General features: G+C 42.7%; 1 protein-coding gene across 3 annotated transcripts in view; it reads right to left on the bottom strand.

The window, feature by feature from the left end:
* The window catches only part of BPIFC (BPI fold containing family C), a 44,192-nt gene extending 33,760 nt beyond the window's left edge, over positions 1–10,432 (bottom strand). The window contains exons 1-3 of one of the 3 annotated variants that reach the window (XM_010805315.2): positions 10,112–10,219; positions 2,315–2,444; positions 584–704 (exon numbers count right to left, since the gene is read on the bottom strand). In XM_010805315.2, the coding sequence (XP_010803617.1) occupies positions 584–704; positions 2,315–2,444 (251 nt within the window). In that variant the 5' untranslated portion in view covers positions 10,112–10,219. The other 2 variants (NM_001205834.2, XM_010805314.4) reach the window with 2 other exon arrangements.

Raw genomic sequence — 10,432 nt, forward strand, 5'->3', positions numbered from 1 at the left:
TGCTACACATGAAGTCAGGGGAAGAAACTTACATTGCTTCAGAGAAGGAGGGGAGGTCTAGAGAGCAAGAGGGCAGAAGGCCATGTGCCTTGTAACCCATTCCTATGACCTCTGAAGTCTTGACTAAACTTTACTAAAGTAAGATAAGACTTGATGAGAGTAGATTATGAAACTGAGATTGAACCCTGCATCCAGGTTTATGGGGGTAAGCAATGGAACAAACAAGAATTTCGTTTAGAATCTTGGGGACAAGGTAGCCACAGCTGGCATCTACATTCAGTTACAATTTTCATTTTAGGGATGAGGAGAGGACATTGAGACTCTGAGCAGATGTGTCAGGGGCACACAACGAGCATGCAGCAGAGATGTGACTTGGCCCCACGCGTTCTGACCCAAATATCACATACTCGGTCAACTCCATGACCCTTCTCGCTTGGGTGAGTCATCTGATAAGCCTGTCACCAAAGGTTGGTTAACTTCTCCTCTGTCCTGGTGTTACACCAGGACTCATGGTGGCATAGCCACAACCCTGAGATTTTAAAGATTAATTTCACTGCTAAAAATGCTCTTCTCTTTTACTTACTTTGTAAAATTGTAGTTCACATAATCGATTTTCACAAATTCAAGAGACTCAGAACCTTTTAAATCTGGGAGCTTTCTTTCCTTGGCCATTTGTTCAATCATCTCCATTCCAGCTTGAACAGCTGTGAAGCAACCAAAGAAAATTATTATTTTTTAATTAAAATTTTTAATTTGACTTTTTAAACTGTTTATTTTGGTTTTTTTGGTCACGCCATGTGGCATGTGAGATCTTAGTTCCCCAACTAGGGATCAAACCTAAGTCCTCTGCATCGGAAGTACAGAGCCTTAACCACTGGATTGCCAGGGAAGCCCCAGAAAATGTTTATTGATCAAAACAAGATGATGATGGCATAATATCATTAAATACATATGTGAAATTTATTAAGTAAAATCATACTCCTACATACTTAGAAAACAAGATTCTTACAAGGTGGATGTTACTGTCCCCACTTTGTAGAAGAAAATGCTAGTCCTCAGAAAGGCTACTGAAATTGTCCGAGACCCCAGAGCTAACAGCATGAGAATATGTTAACACAGGACAGTGTTAGGAAAAATGTAAAGTATCATTATTATCTTGTTTTGCAGATGAAGAAACTGAGCCTCAAAGAGGTTAATTCTTGCCAAAGTCACACAGCTAAGAACTGGGGGAGACCATAGTCAAATCTGGGCGATTTGACTCCAGAGTTTGTGCCTGTTCCAGAAAATTATATTACACTGTCCTCTTTCTCTCCCAGATTCTTTAAATTCAGGAATTTTGGATCTGAGATCCTTGGACTATTAGTAACCCTTCAACACCTAAAATTCTAATAAAATATTGTGATGTGTGTGTGTGTGTTTGTCCATCTAATTTTTCAGGGGAGAGGGTTCACATTTTCATCTTATTCTCAGGATACCAGCACCCCCCAGAATTGAGTAACCACTGATTTTGTTTAATTCTGAAATAAGCCCATCTTTATATAATAGCACCACAGAACACGCTTCTCTGAGCTTGAGGGGAAATAGAGCTCTCCTGCCCCTCAGAACGCTTGAGAAAAGTAATTCACACAATAACGAAGAACGATCTTTTCATTTTAACCTTCTCAAGGAGGAAGCTTTGTTTTCACTCCTTTCCTTTTAGCTTAAGCTCATTTCCACTTTCCTATTCTTGCTGGAAATTAAGGAGAGCAGATTTATCCTCTATAATACTGTGAATAGCATAGTAATATGGAGATATAAAGACAGAGGTAAAGGATAGAAAGATGGAATCCAAAGCACTCACAGACAGCTTGGGTTTGAATCTCAACACTTTGGCTCACTAGCTTGTGTGACTCTGCAAGTTACAAAATCTCCCTGTCCTTCACTTTTCTCATCTATAACATGGGATGTTAGCAACTGTGGAGGTATCTGTTGACACATGTGAAAATAATGTAGGTAATCTTCATTGGGAATTTGCTATTGCAAGATTCTGTTCCAAGTGCTTTTTATGTCCAAGATGTTCACTGTGTATGCATGTACAGGGGAAAGAGAGGTGGGGAGTGGAATATGAGTCTGTGGCTGTATTTAGATATGTCTGTTGTCAAGAGGATTATTTTTCAAGCAAACACTTTCCCCTCAGCCTTCTTAACATCTCTGGATCAGCCCACTGCTGAGCTTGTCTCAGTCATGAGATACCCCAATATGAGCTTCTGGATTTGGGTCAAAGACTCCACTTGGGAGGTGAGTACAGCCTGGCTTCTGAAAGCATCCAACTCACCATAGTCCAGGGCCCGCTGAGTAGCCCTCGCCTTGATTCCAGGGTAAATGGCCTGAGCAGATGAGATGTAGAGATTCCACAGGAGGAAACATCCCCAGAGGACTTGGACTTGGGCCATCTTTGTACACATCTGCAATTAGCCAACATTTAGAGTTCCTTTATTATGCTTTCTCATTGCCCAATCCAACCTAACATTTCTAGGTTTTCTTATTTTCATTGCTTACTTCCAGAACTCACTCACTCACTCCATCCATCCATCCATCCAACCATCCATCTAAACATCCATCCAGTGATCATTTATTGAACACATCAGAATGTGTTCCAGGTGCTGAAGATGTAGAGATGACCCATGTGTGACCTCTGACCTTTGCTTTCCACAGAATAGTGGGTGAATTAGACATAAACCATGGCACCCCACTCCAGTACTCTTGCCTGGAAAATCCCATGGATGGAGGAGCCTGGAAGGCTGCAGTCCATGGGGTCGCTGAGGGTCGGATACCACTGAGTGACTTCACTTTCACTTTTCACTTTCATGCATTGGAGAAGGAAATGGCAACCCACTCCAGTGTTCTTGCCTGGAGAATCCCAGGGACGGGGGAGCCTAGTGGGTTGCCATCTACGGGGTTGCACAGAGTCGGACACAACTGAAGTGACTTAGCAGCAGACATAAACATACAGATAATTGTAACACAGTAAGATATAGTGCAATGCAATACAAGAGTCTTACAATAAATGTAACAACTTGGATATACCTTGGGAAGGATATGCTTTGGATATGAAAGTGGGATGGAGGAATTCTTGAGTTCTAGAACAAATGATTCAGGAGTTTGGAAAGGTGGCCTCAGTGGATGTGAGACAACCACTTATCTGCTTTAAGATCATTGTTGACTCTCCTTTGCCCACAGGACAAACAGGTTTAAGCTCTTAGCATGGCAATCAAGGCCTTTCATAACTGGCTCCGGACTTCTCCCATGCTCCTGACCCTCCTCTCCTATCTCAGTGAGGGTAGAGCTCTGAGCTGTCCACACTGAGCTATTTACTGTCCTTCCGTTTGTCAGTTCTCTCACAGTTGAGGGCTTTGTCTTTAACCCTCGCAATATAAACATACATGCATGTACATCTCTTTCTGTCTCTCTATTTTTGCGTCGCATGCCCACATCTGTCTGGTGAATGCATCCTCCAGGGCCAGCTGCACAGTTCCTTCTGGGAAAACTTCTCAAGTGTTCTTCTTCTGGTAAAACTTCTCAAGTCAGGTCTGTCACTTCTGCCCCCGTCCTGTTAAAGCCCTCCAGTGGTTCCTTATCTTACTCAGCAAAAAATCCAAAGCCCTTCTACCAACTGCAAGGCCCTGCCCTGCTCACACCTCTACTTCCTCCTTGACTTTCCTTCATAGACATACCTGGCTCATCTGGACCCAGTCTCACTGGCTGACTTGATCTTCCTTGATCACTCTAAGCAGCCTGGATCTCAGGTCTTTACACTTGTTGTTCCCTCTGCCCGGCAGAGACAGCTTCCAGAAACCACGTGGCTGGGCCTTTCACTTTCTTCAGGTATTTTGAGCGATATCTCAGTGAAGCCTTTCCTAACCTGTCTAAACGAAACACACTTCCCATGACCTCGATATTCCCCATGCCTCCCTTGCTGCATTTTTTCTCCAAAGCACTAGTCATCACCTAGCATGGTTTCTAGTTACTTGTTTATTTTCTATCTCTCCTACTAGAATTTTAAGGCTTCACGGAGAAGGACTTCATCACTTCAGCACCTTGAACACTGACTGGCATCCAGTAGGCAAATATTGATTGATTGAATGAATGGCTTGTCTCTTCTTTGAGACTATGAAGTGGGCCAGGCATGACTTTGGAGGTCCCACAGTACTCGGAACAGTCCTTGATTTTCATATGTACAGTCCTGCATTGTGATTGTCTTGTCTGACTTACTACTATGATTCCAGAGCCTAGTACAATACCTGGCACATAGAAGACACATGAAAAAACTTACTAAACATCTTCTCCAAGGAGAAAGACCGCATCTTATTCACTGTTATCTTGCTAGTGCTTGACATATACCAAATGTTCAATGTACACTTACTGAATTAATGGATTCAATGAATTAATGTCACTCCATTTTCTTGATGAATGAAGCAGAGGTAGCAGCAACATCAGTGATACAGGTTTCTTCTAATGACAGTAGAGTTGGTAATGCATTTACAGGCCTTGTTTCTAGTTCTGGGAGTTTACAAGCTGGGGGACCTGTCATTCCTGTATTCACATGATACCCACGGAGTTAACACACAAATGTGCAACTAGTTAGGGGAGCACTTGAGGGAGTGGTCAGGGAAGAGGGAGTTGTAGGAGCTGTGTATTTAGACAGAGGGAGGAATCAGGCCAGTTGGGGCAGGGAAGTACCCCAGAGGGGCTGGGATTCAGGAGCAGTCCAGATGAAGGGGAAGGTCACTGTAAGAGGTGTGTGTGTGTGTGTGTGTGACAGAGAGAGAAAGAGAGAGTATCTCTGTGCTTGGCCAAGATAAACAAAGGACTTCCCTATAGCTCAAGTGGTAAAGAATCTGTTTGTGATGCAGGAGACCAGGGTTCAAGACTTGAGTCAGGAAGATCCTCTGGAGAAGGAAATGGCAATCCACTCTAGTATTCTTGCCTGGAGAATTCCATGGACAGAGAAGCCTGGTGGGCTATAGTTCATGGGGTTGCAAAGAGTCGGACATGACTTGGTGACTGAACAACAACAGAGAAAACAAACATTTTTGTGTGCCCTTGGGTAAGACCATAGAAATGGGAATGCTACGAAGTAGACAAAGGGGAGTTCCAGAGAATTTATCTGAAAGGAGCACAGCAGTCTGACCAGGGGAGGGAGTGTCCGAGTAGGGCTACTGCTGGCTTATGCTGGGCTTTTGTGTGAAATGAGAAAGGATGCCCTCTGGAGATATACCAGCCTCTGTGGGACCAGCAGAGAATGTCCCAGGAAAACCCCACACGAGTGTATCCAGCTTGGTGGCAGAGAAAGGGCTGCTCCTCTCACCCCTGGGGCTGGCATTCTGTCCAGTGCACAAGCTTCCCCACTCATGCTATGGGTGTATGCTCAGACTGGTGAATACTCATAGGGGGCATTTTGCTAGAGGGCCATGAGATCGAGAAGTAGAGTCTTGATTTGTCCTGTATTGCATAAATCCACCTTCAGGTATGAGAAGAGGCTGGTTCAGTCAACCTGCTTACATTTGTCAGCGGATCTGTATATCCCTTGTCCAGAGAAGTCCCCAAACTCATCCCACTATTGTTATTGTTTAGTCACTAAGTCACGTCCGACTCTGTGACCCCATGGACTGTATCCCGCCAGGCTCCTCTGTCCATGGGATTCTCCAGGCGAGAACACTGGACTGGGTTGCTGTTTTCTTCTCCAGGGGATCTCCCCAACCCAGGGATCTAACCTGTATCTCCTTCATTGCAGGTGGATTCTTTACCATTGAGCCACTGAGGAAGCCCAAACTCACCCCATGCTTCCTGATTAATACCTGCACTTAGGCTGTTGCCCTTCACTTAGCCTACAGAAAGTCTGTGCATCCTTAAGGTTCACTGTAAACATAGTTCTCCTTCTGAAGCCATTTATGACTTCCCTAAGCTAATCTCATTTCCTTCTGAACCCTCAGTCAAAATATATATTTATTCATGTGCCTATATTTCCTTTTTTTACTTATTGTCTGTCTCCTCTACCAGAATATAAGTGCTGTGAGGCCAAAGGCCTTGTCTGGCTTGGAGGTTTCAGAGCCTGAATCCCTCAGTGTCTTGGACGCAGTGAGTGACTGATAAGTACTGATAGAGGGAATCAATGAATCATAAGCAAAGAAATAGCCTTTATTTTTCCCTTGAATATAACATACCTTATTCTTCTAGGAACACACTCAAGAGAACCCCCTGCCCACGCGAGCCAGGTGCCAAAATGTCCAAAAGAGCAAAGTGAGCCCAGCAGAGAGTTGAACACAACATAGACATTCCCAGCAGAATGCACATACACGGAGGTTTATGCATACGGTGGAATATTATACAGCAGCGAAGATGGATACCTCTAGCCGCACACAACTAAAAGGAATAGGATTTATTTCACTCTACATTTTATTATAGCTCTTTGCAGAGGTGGTTAAAGCATTTACACACTAGCAGAGCATATTCATCCATTAGAACAGATGGTGGCCACAGTTCTAGAGCAGGGCTGGGGAGATTAGGTCCTGGATCATGGGTGGGACAGAGGAAGTCTTGGAGGAGTGGCCACTGTGGGTATACTGGGGGGTGGGGTGGGGGACCCAGAGCAGTGACTGTTTGCTAATAGATACTGAGGTATTTCAATATTTTAAAACTGCTATGACCTTATGCCCGGAGAAGGCAATGGCACCTCACTCCAGTACTCCTGCCTAGGAAATCCCATGGACGGAGGAGCCTGGTAGGCTGCAGTCCATGGGGTCGTGAAGAGTCGGACATGACTGAGCGACTTCACTTTCACTTTTCACTTTCATGCATTGGAGAAGGAAATGGCAACCCACTCCAGTGTTCTTGCCTGGAGAATCCCAGGGATGGGGGAGCCTGGTGGGCTACCGTCTATAGGGTCACAGTGTGGTGTCTCAGCTGTATGGACTTGGTCTTGGTAGTAAAGGACAAGCTACAGAAAGAAACTGGACAGTGCAGGGGGCAGGGCCGGGGTGCAGCTTGAGGAAGATAAGGTGAAGACAATACTAAGGAAAGCACAGAGGAGCGAGAGCGAGAGCGAGAGCCGAGGACAAAGAATTCCGGTAGGAGAAGAGGTCTCTCTGGTCAAGCAATGAGTGATCTGAGGGTTGGGGGAAATATGAGGAGCAGGATAAATGAGTGTGAGGCTCTCCATGTTCTGGGAGACAGGATGATATCAACAGCATTTTATACTCAGGGTGGATGCAGGAGTTAGGTCCAGTTGGACACTAGTGAGCGACTGAACATGCATAGCATGCCATCTATCCTAGGCCTTCCTCGATCCTTTAGCTATCCTGGGAGTGGTCCAGGGGTCCTTGAGAGAGGGATAGGTAGAGATGGATGGGACAATGGGAGTAAGAGGAACACTCCTGGGCCTTAGATTAGTGGCTATTTACCAACTGGTATAGAAGTAGTTCCACATTTTAACAAAGGATGAGGCCAAACTGATGTGTAGTTATGTTGATATCACTGTAGGCAAAGAACTGTAAATGGGGGAGTCATGGCTAGGCAGGCATAAGAGAGTTTTTTTTTAATTGAAGTATAGTTGATTTATAATATTGTATGCAAAGCAACTCATATATATATATAGATATATATATGTATGTGCATATATATGTATATATATATGTCTGCTCAGCCACTTGAATTGTGTCCAACTTTTTGTAACCCCATGTACTGTATATATGTGTGTATATATATATATATGATATATATATCATACAGAGACACACACACACACATAGATTCACACACATATATACGTGTGTGTGCTGTGCCAATGCAGGAGATGCAGGTTCGAACTCTGGGTCAGGAAGATCCTCTGGAGGAGGGCATGACTACCCACTCCAGTATTCTTGCCAGGAAAATCCCATGGACAGAGGACCCTGGCAGACTATAATCCATGGGGTCACAAAGAGTCAGATACGACTTAGGAACTGAGCATGAGCATGTATGTATATGGTTATTTTCCATTATAGGTTATTATAAGAGAGGGATTTTTAAAATTAATTTTTTAATTGAAGGATGATAATTGCTTCACAAAATTTTGTTGTTTTTTGCCAAACATCAACATGAATCAGCCTTAGGTATACATATATCCCCTCTCAGAGAGGGATTTTTTTAAATGAGGAAAAGATTTCATAATAGTGGAAAGAAATGAATGTTAGACCAAAAAGTCTATACCCATTAGATGTATGCAAAGTAAGGTAGAAATTATCTCTGCCTGGTATATAGTAGGATCTCAATAAATATTTGCTAACTTACTAACCAACTGGCTTACAAGATTCTTGTTAGCTAAGGAAAGTTCTAGAAAAGGTTGAAAACAATGAGAAAACCAAACTATCATATAAATAGTTCTTCATTTCTACAGTGAAAAACCACAATAAACCAAAGCAGAGATATTACTTATGAATGGAAGAGCAATTAAAATGATAAATTTATAGTTCTTCACAATTCACAAAACTCACAACACTAGTATATTTCTGCCATTTTAGACATATGGATACAGAGGCTTAGAGAGTTCAAATGACCTGTCCAAGATCCCAGAGTAAGTCAGACTCTGGGGAATCAAACCTGTTCTTCTGGCTCCTAATTCTAGTGTTTATGATTTTTTTTTTTCATTTAATGACTTGACAGTACTACACTTTTCATTTTTATCTGGGAATTTTAAATAGGAGTTGCTTGATGCCATCTTTTATGTGGAAAGATTCATTAAGTGTCTGGAAATGTTCAAGTATCAAAGTGCAAATCCATTTGTATTCTCTTGGGCACAAATGGAGTTTTAAATTTCCTTCCAGCAGCCAAAAAACCTGTTTTCACTTCTTGGTTCAAGGAAGTTTCTGAAGTGGTCTACTTTGACGGAGATTTAGGAACTCAAAGCTGCATATAGAAAACACATATTTTTCTTCTCGAAATTTTATGAGTGAGTAAAATTACTGGGCTATAAAGGAATATATTGTATGTAACTTTCAGTTGAATTGTTTGGTTAGGATGATAATTTATGGGCAGGGGAGGAACAGAATCTTGTCAAACAAGGAGATGACTCCTAAAAGTTTAGGTAATTTGGCTGACAAGTAAGGACAGGGTGAGTTGCCTGTTAAAAGAAGGGATCAGGATGATTTAAAAACCTGCTAGCGAGTTACGTGTTTTGTTGCTTCTGAGGAATTCTTCTTTCCAATACTCAAAGCCTCAAAAGGCATTACATTTCCATACCAATATCCAGACAGAATAATACTTCTAAATTAAATGGCTTTTGCCTGAGCCATTCTGTTGACTAGAAATAAGAAAACTCACATACGACTTAGGAAAGTCCTGAGAAATATCAGTGTACCATTACTGCTCCTGAAGGAGAGCTTTGGCAGACTCTGGAAAAATTAAAAGGTGTGTTGAGTGAATGAAATGTGTAGCCTTTAAAATAAAGGCAAAGTTTGAGAAATTAAGTTCAATTGGTTTAAAGAAGCCTAGTCTATAAGAATATTCCAACCTAATGGTTAAGACAGATAATAAAATTGGTAAGAAGTTTAAATCAACAGGTATGGAATATAGGCAGACTTGAAGAATATTTCAAGGGATTCAGCCCACACATTTGATTTTATACCAAGATCTCTAATAACAAGGGCCTTGAAAATTTACCCCAAGTCTCCCCACCCCCATCCCCCAAAACTCCATACTTAACACATAAGAGTTACAAAATTCAGGTCGATGGGAAGGCTGTTTGCTCAGCAGGATCCAGGTCACTGTTGTGGTTTAAGACCTGATCCCAAAGCACAGAGATCACTGAAGTTCCTTAGTCTTGGCCACACCAGTCGAGAGACAAGTTAGAATTTCCTGCCACTGTGCTGGGTTCCCCACTGGAATGGAGGCAAAAGTAGAAGTCCAAACTATTGAGCCCCACTTTTGAAGGATGCAGAACTAAAATATGTAGTCTAAACCAACTCTCATTTTTATCTTAGGGCTGTTCACAGTTTTCTGGGTGGGCTGAGTGACGTAAAGAAATAAAGCATAGAAAAGGCTAGGCAGACCAAAATAATTCAGGATGTGTGACAGCCGGCTGTTCAAGGTGCCCTACCAGATCTGGGTCATCTCCAGCAAGAGGGTAGTTCCCGTTGGGACGCTGTGCACTGGCAGAGACTTGAAGGTGGTTCAGGCTTCAAGTTGATTCAATCTTGGTTCAAGATTCTTACCTCAAGAAGAGGAAGTATCCAAAGCCAGGGAGCGCCTTCAGTTCCCTCTGCCTTTGAAGTTGATGTGTTCTCCACTGGAGCCTTGAACTCATCTGCTGCAAAGATGATAATTAAGTCTGAATCATCTAGTGGTGAATCTTTTTAAAAAGCCTCTTTCAAAATGTGACACATAATTGCTTCACTTCAGTTACCCAACAACATGAAGA

Source organism: Bos taurus, chromosome 5 (genome assembly GCF_002263795.3).
Source record: "Bos taurus isolate L1 Dominette 01449 registration number 42190680 breed Hereford chromosome 5, ARS-UCD2.0, whole genome shotgun sequence".
NCBI classification, from domain to species: domain Eukaryota; kingdom Metazoa; phylum Chordata; class Mammalia; order Artiodactyla; family Bovidae; genus Bos; species Bos taurus.